Source organism: Gymnodraco acuticeps, unplaced genomic scaffold (assembly GCF_902827175.1).
Source record: "Gymnodraco acuticeps unplaced genomic scaffold, fGymAcu1.1, whole genome shotgun sequence".
NCBI classification, from domain to species: domain Eukaryota; kingdom Metazoa; phylum Chordata; class Actinopteri; order Perciformes; family Bathydraconidae; genus Gymnodraco; species Gymnodraco acuticeps.
In genome coordinates, this window is record NW_022990940.1 from 1,536,785 (window position 1) to 1,549,913 (window position 13,129).

Genomic DNA, 13,129 nt, shown 5'->3' on the forward strand with positions numbered 1-13,129 from the left:
GTTATTTGAAAGCACAAGTTTCAGTGATAATTTCCATTCTGATGTCTCCATATTGCACAATCAATTGTATTCTGACTGTAACAAATTGAATCCCCTGTCGTTAAAACAAATGGATCATAATGGAGACACTGAATGCGGACTCTCTCAGACGCGTTATAATGGGAATAGAATCACACCCGTGGCTATAATGTATTATGAATGATGCTGGTTAAGATGGATTAATTTGGTTTGCAAAATGTGTTTTTCCCCCTAGATATATCCCATCTCTTAAATAAACATATGGCTGAAACTCATTTATTACATAACGCTGGGGGAAATGTGAATGTTGCTTCCCTTTAGTCCAGCGTGCTTTTGTCTCCTGTGCTGCCGTGCTAACGCAGTCCCTCTTGTTTTGTTAACATGCCAAACGTACACTGTTGTCATGGAGAGAGGATGCAGGGCCTCTCTCCTGCTCTATGATGCCATGATAGCCTGGCAAATGATGCTGTGTGAAATGCAACTAACACAATTGTGCTCTCCATATTCGCCTTGACAAAGCGTCTTCGTAACATGCCTCTTAAATGCATTTGCATGAAAAGCTCTATGGATTGGCTTTAATAGGATTGTAATCTAATAATGTCTCCTGTTTATGTTTTGGCACATCAGATGCTTTCTAATACTATAGCCCTGCATATAAATGTCTATTGAGTAATTCCCATTGGCCACATTAAAAGCTCCCCACATCTCTCTAACATCTCTCTTTGTATGTTTTGTTTCCTCGCTGGCTTTGTTTTTAAGTTGCTGCATTTTGTCGCCCTCCTCTCTTTCTCACTCTCTCCCCCCCCCCCCCCCCCCCCCCTTACCTTAGGGTGCATGGAGCCCCCATAGCAGTGTGAGCTCTCCCTTGTCCTGGTCGCCAGACCAGCAAGAGGGGTGGGACGTCCCAAAGACCAGGCAGTCCTCTGGCAGCCCCAGCTGGAGCATCAGAGTGGTAAATACTGGCTCAGCAGAGATGGCAGGGCAGCAGCTGCCCTCTGTCAGCCCTCTGTTTACCCGAGTGACACACACTCTCCCCGAGTGTTCCTGAATGTCACTGTGATGTATATCCTACACCAACCATTACCACCAGTGTGCATAGAAGAGGAGATTCATAGACCAATAACTAGGCTAATGACTTTATGAATTGAAACAGACGCATATCGCTATATTGAAAATCGCTTTTGCTTTTTTGCCATTTTTGCTGAATTGAGACATCAAAGGTGTGGTGTAATAAGACGTTGCCAAGTCTAAATATGACTTATCGTTTTTAAGAGTGAAGCAATGTTTAACCGTTTCCTCTCTGCGAGCCATTCTCTGCTTTTCCATCTTTTCTTAATTCTGTTCAAATGTTAATTTATACATTTTGTCTTCCCTGATTTTTAATTTGTAAAAGCTTTGTGTTAGTTGGTTGCCATGGTGGGGGCATTACTCTGATTAATTTGTGCACTGCAGCATGGGTTCAGTCCAGGTTAAACACCATTGAACAGTGAGTGTGTCGGGGGGTGCAGTGGAAGGGAGGGGCCTGCTTTTGGGATCAGTGTCAAATGTGGGGTAACTGAGAAGGGCTTTTGGGGGCAGGATGTGGAAGATTCAGTCAGACTTAAGTTTGACAGTCATGATTAGCGTGAGGCCTCTTGTTGGAACTGGGCCAAAGGCATAGTGGATCTCGCATTGCTAGAACAACAGTTCAGAGGCCTTTTCCCAACTCTCCCACTTGCTGGCCGTCTAGTAGAAAATCGAGTGTAGCTCGAGTTATTTCCAAAAAAATTCAAGAATCATGTTGATGGTTTGAGTTTTGTTTTGATGTGCAAATATAACAGATATAAAAAATGAAAAGGTATTTTTTCAAGGCCATTATAATATAAAACATTCAAAACACTTATCCTTCACATTTGACTTGCAGCAGCCTCTTACACTCATACGACCGAAACAACATAATGCTCTGCCTGTTGTATATTCAAGAATATATACAAAGCTTTTCAGATTTTTTAATCTCGGTTTTCCACTGAGCCGACTATAAATCAGCCTGTGAGAGAGAAACACATTTCTGCTTCTGCTCCTTTCAGTTTGTACGATGGGGAGTGGTCCTGGTTCCTGTGCTATGTACTCCTTATGGGGCGCGCTGCAGATTTTCTGAATTGTCTTTCCTCCACAGGGTCGAGGCTCAGGCTTCCCTGGGAGGAGGCGGCCCCGAGGGGCTGGTCTGTCAGGTAGAGCAGGACGTGGACGGGCCAGAGGCAAGAATGGAGTGAGTCCCGGAATGAACCCTGGGGTATGTGCGCTGCTGTGCGACGCCTTAACATGTTTGCCAAATATTACATTGTATACAAAACAGTGTTTGTTTTCCCCTCCAGCTGAAAACATGGATGATATGGTGTAAGCAACATTAATGATAACGACAGAGAAACCCTTTCATTATTTAATGTATGCTTGAGGGCAATTTCTTCTATACCTCCAAATGACGTCTCGTCGGTCAGAAATGATACACAGTAGGGCTGCACGATATATCGTGTCGTGACGATAATCGCGATATGCGTCCATGCACATCGCGTGGACGTGCGATTTTTTATTTATTTGAATTTTTTAGGACTTTCGATATTAAGTAGGCAAATTAACTCAAACACGTCATGTTACAATTATTTTGCTGCTTGCTACAAAAGGAAAACTTGCGCGGCAAACGGATCCGGTGATTAAAGGTAGAAACACTGAATAAAGTAGTTTCATGTATTTCTCCAGGGCAGTTCGGCGCTGCTAACCGAGCTAGCTCAGCTTGTTGCTCTGATAACTTAAGATCCAGACGTCCCTGACTAAAATCAAATTAAATATAGTTAAAAAAATACCAATTGTATAGCATTAAAGTTCAAGAAAGGATGGTTTGTGGAAAAAAACAAAACTGTCTTTTCTTCAATTCCCTGTATGTTTTCATATCGCAATATATATCGCAGGGGGGGGGGGGAGAATCGCAATGTCAGTTTTTTCCAATATCGTGCAGCCCTAATACACAGTCATACTGATTAGGGCTGCCCTCAAATAAAGATTTTTCTAGACGACGTCAATTCAGGCGACTAGTTGACTATTCGTCGCACGTTTGATATATTATGATTGTTAATATTATTTATAAATGTTTTCTCACAAAATGGTTTCAGTTCCAGGGCAGAAATAATGTTCCCTGTTTTATTATGAAGCCAGCTCTCTGGACAATGCGTTCCTGTATGGTGTGGATACAGAGGCAACTTTTTGTCTGCGCTGTTTGCATGTCACCTTGTGTGATCGAATACTTTGGATTTCCTGACCAACAAAAGGACCTTAATGACCAGGCACAGCTCTGAATGAAGTGTGAGGGGTCTTTCGGCCGACTGCAGCAGTGCCCAGATGTTGTTGTTTTTTTCCTTTGAATAATAGACTAGATAAATGAGTTTAATAGGCGACTAACGCTTAGTTGACTATTTGGGGGCAGTCATAAAGCTGATATAGTATTATTCCAATTATGTGCAAATGGGTCATAATAACACTTATATCTGTGCATTTTATAGTGGAAAACAACTTAACTGCCTATGTCATCATCACACTGTTATTTTTGTTTAATTTGTGTATTTTACTCCCTGATTTTCAGATCACCACAATAGAAACACCATACCCATACCCAGTCAAGGATGAGGAGGAGAATGCCATGCATAACACAGTGGTCATATTTTCCAGCAATGACAGTTTCACGCTCAAACAGGTGTTCTATTTATTTAATACTTGTGTTGCTGATATATTTAATTTTGAGTCCACATGAGGGAATTCCTCCGTTCCCTTAGTCGGTCTAAAAGTAAATCTGTGCTTAAAGACTTCTCCCACTGGAGATCATTAATTCTTGTGACAATACTGCCAACTGCCTTCAGGTAATGCAGTCGATTATATAACACAGGATCATATTTAAGTGTTATTGCTCTTACTTTCTACCTTCCTGTACAAGTTTATTTTGTGAACAATAACTTACTGATGGTTACAGTCCAAAGGACAAATGTTACTATGAACTGGCAGTGTGGCATAGAAATTCAGAGGTCATACTTCTGTATTGTAGAAAATAACTCTTCTATAATACAACACAAACATTGTGAGAATTTGTTTTACTAAACTGATGATATTTTATTTCCTTCTAGGACATGTGTGTGGTGTGTGGGAGTTTTGGCCTTGGTGCAGAGGGCCGTCTTTTGGCCTGCGCTCAGTGTGGCCAGTGTTATCATCCGTTCTGTGTTGGCATAAAGGTACAGTTACCATTGAGTTTTTACATCACACACACAGTTTACTAAGAACATACTGTAGCACTGAAACACCATCCTATCATACAGAAATCTGCATATAAAGCCTCTATTGTTATTTTTACAGTTCAACAAGGTGGTGCTGAGTAAAGGCTGGCGTTGTCTGGAGTGTACTGTGTGTGAAGCCTGTGGTCAGGCCACAGATCCTGGCCGCTTGCTGCTGTGTGATGACTGTGACATCAGCTATCACACTTACTGCCTGGACCCTCCACTGCAGAACGTGCCCAAGGACAGCTGGAAGTGCAAATGGTCAGTGTTGTACAGAGGTTGCGCTAGACTTTTTCGAACAACATTCAAAAAACAATTGATTTTGTGTTAATAATGAAAAAATAATACATGTTGTTTAATCTGTTTTTGATTGTTATAGTAAGGAGTTAAGGGGAATATATATGTTATTAATACCTTTTTATGGATCTCAGTTTGAAAATAAACAAAATAAACTTTACTTTTTCAACAATAGAAAAGGCATTTAAAGCAAATATCTTGATTACTTTTATGTAGTGTAAGTGAATTCAGAGATACTTTTGACATTGAAATGAACACGATATCATTCCATATGTAAAGCATGTGGACAGTGAAATGAGAAGGCAAGGTTTTTGCAGCACAGTTAATCTGTGTTAACCTCTTTGAAGTGACCTGTGTAGAATGACCTCTGTCCTCCCTGTCTCCTGCAGGTGTGTGTCCTGCACCCAGTGTGGCGCCACCACCCCGGGCCTAAGGTGTGAGTGGCAGAATAATTACACTCAGTGTGCCCCCTGTGCCAGCCTTGCAACATGCCCCATCTGCCTGCTGGACTACAGTGAAGGCACCGTGATTGTGCAATGTCGCCAATGTGACAGGTGTGCAGAGTTTCTACCAATGTTGTCGGCTCAGGAGAGCTGATCTCTACTAAGTTTTTTGTTCAGATAATTGGTTCTTCTTATTAAACTTTTCTCTTCTCTCCGCAGATGGTTCCATGCATCCTGTCAAGGTCTCCATTCAGACGATGATGTAGAAAAAGCTGCAGACAGTTGCTTCGACTGCACGATGTGCCGGTCTTTCAAAAACACTAAAGGTTTGAGCACAGTGATTTCTCAAAATGTGTTCTTGTGTGTGTGCTTCTGCAAGATGGTGAATAGTCAACTATTGACATTTTCTCCTCCCTTTCCTGCTGATTTTAAACGGCTTTTAACGGCTTTTGTGTCCTGTGCTGCTGCAGTTGTGACCAAGGCCAGAGACACCATTGAGCCTGTACTTATGACGCAGATTGTCACAAAGGCTAAAGAAATAGGTAAGTCCAGAGCTACAAAATGAATAGATCATAAATGGCAACATAAAGAAAATATCTTTCTCTAAATGATGATGGTTTTACTTTAGATTCTACAGTAAATACTCATTCTAGCTATGTTTTTGTTTTCTCAGATCTGTCGAGGACCTACACCCAGGATGGTGTTTGTTTGACAGAGTCGGGGCTTTGCCAGCTCCAGAGCTTGTCTGCTACAGCGTCACGGCGCAGGAAACCCAAGCCCAAGCTGAAGCTAAAGATTATTAACCAGAACAGTGTGGCGGTGCTTCAGGCTCCTGTAGACCCCCTCTCAGAGCTCTCTCGTGATGAAGACATCGAGGACAACAGAGGTACTTGTCTCGTCGCACAAGCTTCTTCTTTCAGAGTGCCTGTTAGTGGCCTTCAGTTCAGAAGTGACCTGGAAAATCAGCATTAGATTTTTTTCTATTAGTTTGACTTTTAAAGTTGTTCATCATTTTATGTCTGCAAAGTTTACACTTAAAATGATTTGAAGCCTATCCAATCCTGGTATGTTTGACAAGTTGCATTTTGTTCTATATTGGTGGAGATTGAAGGACATTTTGAAAAAGATTTGACTTCAATGATAGACAGATACAATGTGAATTAGCTCAGTACAGAACACGTGCTGACATTTACTGTCAGTGCAAAATGAATTACTTGAAACTGCTAGTAGCACATTTTCCTTTGCTTTACAAATACATCAAATGATTATTTAATTTATTCTTCAAAGTGTGTTTCTAAAAAAATGCATAAGATAAACAGAAATGGTTTCATGCTTTATTTAATCAATAGCAATTCATTTAAAAAAGAGTTTCATAATCTAGCCACATACATGTATATGTTAAAGTCAAAATATAGCCATTTATATAAATAAAAAAAATAAAAATCTGACTGAAATGAAGGTCCATAATAGTCGAACTGGTGATTTTAATTTCAATCAGGCTAATGTCCTGCCACTGTGTGCAGTTCAGATAGAGTTGACTCTGGTGGCTGTGTGGAGGAGCCTGGTGGGGGGGTTCTCTGCCGCAGGGCTGTCACTCATCATCAATGCTCTCTCCCTCATGTAGAGGCGGAGCTCCTAGATTGCGAGGCAAAGTCTGACTCCAGCATGGAGAGAGAGCCAGCAGAAGACGACTCCAAGGGGGCCGACGGCAGCAAGAAGAGGAAGAGGAAACCGTACCGGCCGGGTAGGGCACCTGATTGAAGGAGACAGCTCCTCTGAAGCGTAAAATGGTGCAGTACATGCCCAACGCTGTAGATGTAGCAAAGCAATGCCATCTCAGGGCCTCTGATGTACACAGGGCTCCATGATGCTTTTCTGAGCCTTCATGCTAAATGCACTAGACAATTAATAGAACCATTACAATGAAACGTCATACAAATCATATCTAAGTTATGTATTGTTTTCTGAATATAGGTTTTGATTTATTGATAATAATCAAATGTAACTTCTCCTTTCAAGGCATTGGTGGGTTCATGGTCCGCCAGAGGAGCCGTCCAGGTCAAGGTCCAGGCAAAGCCAAACGATCCCTGAGCAGAAAGGATTCCACTGGCTCCGTGTCAGAGAATACCTTTGGAAAAGATGAGGGTATGTATACCCGTCATATCTACTCGCACCTGTATTAAAATGTATACAATGTTTTTATGTAATGGCATTTTTTTGTTGCAGGATGGTCAGAGGCTCTGCCTGATACTCCTGTGGACGAGATGCCCCCTGGACCAGAGGTCCCAGAGAAAATAAAGAAGCGCTACAGGAAAAAGAAAACAAAACTGGAGGAAGCTTTTCCTGCCTACCTGCAGGTCTGTCACCTGCGACCGCTAACTCATGCTGTTTGACACAAACATTAAACTAATACTGTGTGTAAATAGAGTGGACATATAATATCAGCCAATTTTCCATCACAACTGCCATATTTTTACTTTGCAGACAAAAAACATTTAACTTTGTTATCCGTTCATTCAATTTCGTTTTTGTTTTATTGTTATGCAAGCCTCCTGTTCATATGCACAGATTATCTTGTCATGCCATGTCTTCATAAAATGCCTTTTATCTCACCCTTGGGATGGTTTGAAATCCAAAGAACATTGCCTAGAAACCACTTACAGAACCTTGGTGCACAGTGCCCCTTCTGTGAGCTTCTTTAAAAGAGGAACAGCCTAAAGGAACTCACTGTAGAGGATACACGTCTGTGATCGGGCTCTTTAATGGCTCCTGTCTGGGTTGTGAATTGATATACAAAAGCTTAACTGGAGATGACTTCAGGCCTCCAAGTCTCTAGCCAATATCTCAGTGTCACCTTTTGTTGGCCAAAACATAGATATGTGATGTGCATTAAGACACCGGCAGCTGTCGGTGCTGCTCTTTATCTCGCACAGTCAGTCCAACCTAAAAGTCCGACACAGTGGAGCACATTTAATTAATTATTGAAGTAGCAACACGTTGAGCTTTTAATGTCTCGGTGCAGCAGGGAGCTGCAGTTACATGTCTTTGAGGATAGTAGATGACTTGTGGGTATAAGTGGTTTGGGGGTGGTAGGTGCTGACAAAAGTGAGGTCAGCAGCAACATGACTGTTAGATCCAGAGCTTCTCTGTTTCACTTTGGTCAGTTCTCTTGGGCCTTCAATGTGTGCTTATAAGCTCTATGTGACATGGTCATGTATTTCCCAAGAAGGATGTCAAGAAAGGTAAGTTAACAGCCCTTGAATAAAAGTGTCAACACAGGGAATTGACCAGTGCTTTGTGTTGTCATGTTCAGGAGGCGTTCTTTGGAAAGGACCTACTGGACAAAAGCAAGCAGAACAGGCACCAGGGGGGGGAATCGGGCTTACTGGATGAAGGGCAAAGCCAAGGGGAGAGGAAAAACCTCCCCACCAGCTTCCTGGACCCTTCGTCAGACCCTCTGCTCAGCGCCTCCGCAACATCCCTTCAAACCAGACCAGCAGCAGCACGTACGTATACACATTGCATTAGTTTCCCCGGAAAAAGCCAATTATTCATTATTTAATATGTTCTATTATGACATATTACCGGATAACTGAGACCAATTTTGTACCCGGTAACGAGTCGATGCAAGTATTGAAAAGGCCTGACACAACAGGGGTGTCTTTTATGTGGCATTTCGTATAACAAGGAATTTTATCCCTCGGTTTCTCCACCCTCTTTCTGCAACTGTCACCACCCAATGAGAGTATCGACCCTTTTCACACAGAAGTAAAAGAGTATCCACTAAACACATGTTCAAACTGCATTTCTACCATTCATTCAAAACAGTCCTAGAGTCAAAGGTTAATCTCTGGTGTTCACAGGGTCATTTGTTCAACTGTGGCTTTATCTATACACTAAAGAATTCCACATTACATAATAATAACAACACCAAGTAAAGTTCTGATTCTGTTCTTTCTGCTCGCTCTGTCTCGCCCGCCAATTCACTTTGTCTTTTGCCCTTTTAACCTTTCTCTTTATATGACATGCCCCTTGCTCTGACCTAAATGACATTTGTTCCTTGTCCTGTCTTTGCAAACACGTTAAAGCTGTCCAGAGTGAACTATGCATTTGCAATGATGAAAATGTCATGCGCTCTCAATGACATGACAACAGTGTGTTTTATTATGTTGCGAACATGGTCGTTACCTGTTTTATAGTACACTTAATGCAACCCCTCCTACAAACGAAGCACAGTCACTGTTTTAACATCAGCGGAGAAGATTCAGCATTATACCTGCCACCTGCACTCCTTCCAGAGTTTCCCCAGTGTTGGTGCTGCAGCACACCAACAGGGCAAAATGGAGCATCACCACACTCATCAAAGTGTTTGTCAACACACCAGTCGCAGTCGAAATCTATTACTATTATTAATGTTTTCTGAGTATTGATGAATTCCCTGTCGCTGCTAGTAGATAAACTGCAGTAGATAAACTGCAGTAGAAGTCAACTGAAATCGTCTTAATGTTTGAATTGCATCTTATTGTAGGGTATTGCGTCACATAGTGTTCATATGTTCATATCAAATAATTGTCAGGCAGTGTAAGGATAGGGTTCTCCATCTGCTAAAAACTTTTGGTCGGTCTCGAGTTGCTGAAATACATAAATGAAGTCCAACGTATTTCAAAAACATTACACACTTGTTACAACCTAAAACATTAATTGGCAAAGGCTGATTTTCTAAACTGTTCATGTAGTTTAGAAGTGTGGTTAGAAAATAAAAGGAAGGTATCTTGAGTGGTACGACAACATATAAAGACTGATTTTTCAGTTGAAGAAATAGTGTGCGAAATGTGAACTAAACCATCTGATTAACAGTTTAGAGAAACAAAACACTGTAACCTTGACAAATGTAACCTTCGGATAATAATAAGAAAATACTGCAGCATAGAAATCACTGTGCTTGGGTGAAGAACATTTTGCATCATCTCTATGGATCCATGATGTTTAAGTTGGAGAAAGGCTACTCTAACTTAAATATGTTTTAGTATGTTCTCATCTTTGGCATTATTCCTGTGACATTCCATTTAATCAGTTATAAAAGTGTTGGCATATAACTCTAGTGTTAATTGTTGTTCTCTCAGAGGCCAGCTATTGTTTACTTACAGTTTATTCTCTTATTTACTCTAGATTTAATTCTACATGTGGCTTTCAAATGGTTCCAAACCACATTCTCATGTTCGTTCAACATCACCTTCAATTATGATTTGTGACGATTTGGTTTTCTTTCTTTTTTGTTTGTTTGTTTTTCCCCCTCCATCTACAGAGACGTCTGAGGAACCATTAGTTGATCTTTCTGATGTTCTGAACAGTGATGCAGACATCCTGGGAATGCTCGGAAAATCAAGCAGTGACTCTGGTGCGTTATATATCTCACAGACAGTCACAGTGCTAAGAATTTAAAAAGATTTAGTCACGTGGGTTCACAAAATCGGTTGAGAAATTCCCTCAGACAATTTTGCTTTCACCACTTGATTTTTTTTAAATGTCACATTCTTTAACAATACTTTTTGTTCACCTTTTTTGTTTTACTTTTGTTTGCATTGTCTGAAGCGTGTTGTGCTTGTTCGGTCTTCACTATATTTTCACTCATATCTGGTTTTGGGTCCTTGTAGGTCTTGATTTTTGCCCCTTCCAGGTTGACAGCTCTCCTCCTTCTTTTGGTAAGGGTGCTATGGCCTATTCATCCCTTACTTTAGTGCATTCCTCTCGAACAGTGTGTCTCTTTTTTGAGTGTGCATGTGTATATATATATATAAGCTGCTTCATACTTAGCTTTTTCTACAACATTTCAGATTGTTTTAACACCCATAAACTGCTTAGTGCTTACCTAACCCAGTGCACAGTGTTCACTCAAATGCGTGTGGTGTGCACTTTCACAGTGGCGACATCTTTGAATAAGTTATTATATGGAACGTATTATCTGCCTGATCACCGCTGTCCTCAAGATAGAAAAACAACACACTTAGGATAATGGCATCTATGAAACAAGCGAGAAAAGTTTAAAGAATCCTCCTGAGAACATCCTCATAGTTCCTAAGGACTCTGAAGGTCGTCTGAATGACAAAACAACTCGGCACTACATGCTTCCATTCTTTGTAAAAAAAGGAGCCTAAATTGTTCAGCCTAAATGCCTTACGGGCTGATAAATAACATATATATCTATATCAATTATTTGTTCGCAGTAATAGCTAGAGAGAAATGTCAGCGTAACTAAAAAATAAAAGAATCGGTAGTAACCGATATTATTTGTATGGGTTTTGTTATGGATTCAAGCAGCGATGTAAAAGAGGATGAAGGTTGCTCAGCTTCCTTTTTTAACGAAATCAATAGGTTTTTAATACATAACACAAAAGTAATTGATATGGCAAACATTTCCAACATTCAAGTGATTGTGTACCTTTTTAAGAAAGTTCACAGTTTTCAAAACATTGCTTTTAAACAACACAGGAACCCCAAGGAGCTGTAATCCTGTTCAGTTTTGATTGCATTCCTCAGGCTTTTAAGAAAATAAACATGTTTTTACTTCACGTGTGTATTTACGTATGATCACGTTCTGTGTCGGGTTGGTTTCTTTGTATGTGTGTGTGCGTGCGTGTTATGATTTTGTTTTTGTATGTCTGTGTGTGTTTCCACAGCTGGTCTGGACATTGGGCCCCTGGCAGACGGCTCCCCATTGATGCTCCAGTCTCACGGCGGCCGCAGGACTCCTCGATCCCTCCACGAGGAACACCTGGACGGTATTCTCAGCCCGGACCTGGACAAGATGGTCACTGATGGTCAGTTCAGGAGACCAGACATACAGACACTTTTATTTAAAAATGTCATACAGGATGTGTAATGATTGTTTTTCTCTTAATTATTTTCATTTCAGAATCAATCCTCAGCAAACTTTACAAAATTCCAGGTTTGTCATTTCATCTTACAGCCTAGAACCATGTCATGTACTACGCTAGTTAAAATGTATGTATTAAGTTGTGTTATAGCACTTAGACCATGATTCAGAGTTTAGCTAAATTGTACAGGTGTCCTTTTTAATACAAAAAAATAATAATTTAGCTCTGATAATAAATACAAAATAATTGTAATCTTTCAGTGCTTTTTACCATCTTAATGGTGGGGTAGGTAAGTTTGAGAAACCGGCTCGAGATACACTTTTTGTTATATTCCATGGAATGCTCTTAACATCCCGATAGCAATGAATGTTTCCTATCGGTTATATCGATTATTTGCTTTGACAAAAAATCCATAAAAAATGTCATCTGTGGAAGCCGTAGTACTGTAAAAAGCACGACCAATCATTTGAGCCTGCCCGGCTAAAATAACTGGATGGCCTACCTGTCTGTCAGCCTTCCATCTGTGCACAAACTTATCTCGTGCCCTCATTGGTCATGTGCGCCTTTGTGTGTGTTGGAGGAGGGGCTCTGTAAGGAAGTGGCAGATTTTTTCCGGCTGTGTATTTTCAAATTCAAGCGCACTCGAGCTGGTTTCTCCAAAATTACCTACCCCACCTTTAATGCATATTCTAAAACAAGCTTGTACTGTTTGACTCTATTACAGAGCTGGAGGGCAAAGACGTGGAGGATCTCTTCACAGCAGTCCTTAGCCCCAGCACAAGCCAACCTCCTCCACCACAGTTGCCTCATCCCCAGGGTCCAGGGCACCTCCCTGCCACACCTGGCACTAGTATGCCTCACCCCAACACAGGTACATCATCAAACACCCTGTCGTTGTCAGAGGTAGCCTTTGATTTCTTGTTTTGTTATAGAATCTATGCATCTTATTCACCCTGTTCAATCGTTTCTGTAGGGAATCCCATGTTCCCAAGGATGCCAATGATCAATGGTATGATGGGACCTAACCAACGCTTTCCTACAAATCCAGAAGCAGGCCCCTGCATCCCAGATAATTTCTCCCCCCTTAACCGTATGCCTTTCGATGACAATCCAAGGTAATGTCCTGCCTTCCTCCTTAAAACTATCAAATATTCTATACGTTCAAATATATTTTGATTTGTTTCTTTAAAGCCAGAATGTT

The 13,129-nt window shown here is 41.0% G+C and overlaps 1 protein-coding gene across 1 annotated transcript in view; it reads left to right on the top strand.

Annotated features, from left to right (window-relative positions):
• kmt2cb (lysine (K)-specific methyltransferase 2Cb) overlaps positions 1–13,129 on the top strand; it is a 75,223-nt gene that overhangs the window by 40,088 nt on the left and 22,006 nt on the right. The window contains 19 exon segments of the mRNA XM_034234401.1: positions 848–970; positions 2,174–2,290; positions 3,632–3,742; positions 4,167–4,271; positions 4,393–4,574; positions 5,000–5,164; positions 5,273–5,379; positions 5,524–5,595; positions 5,727–5,939; positions 6,678–6,797; positions 7,073–7,198; positions 7,280–7,410; positions 8,367–8,559; positions 10,359–10,451; positions 10,708–10,755; positions 11,731–11,871; positions 11,967–11,999; positions 12,653–12,799; positions 12,902–13,043. Coding sequence (XP_034090292.1) covers positions 848–970; positions 2,174–2,290; positions 3,632–3,742; positions 4,167–4,271; positions 4,393–4,574; positions 5,000–5,164; positions 5,273–5,379; positions 5,524–5,595; positions 5,727–5,939; positions 6,678–6,797; positions 7,073–7,198; positions 7,280–7,410; positions 8,367–8,559; positions 10,359–10,451; positions 10,708–10,755; positions 11,731–11,871; positions 11,967–11,999; positions 12,653–12,799; positions 12,902–13,043 — 2,369 coding nt within the window.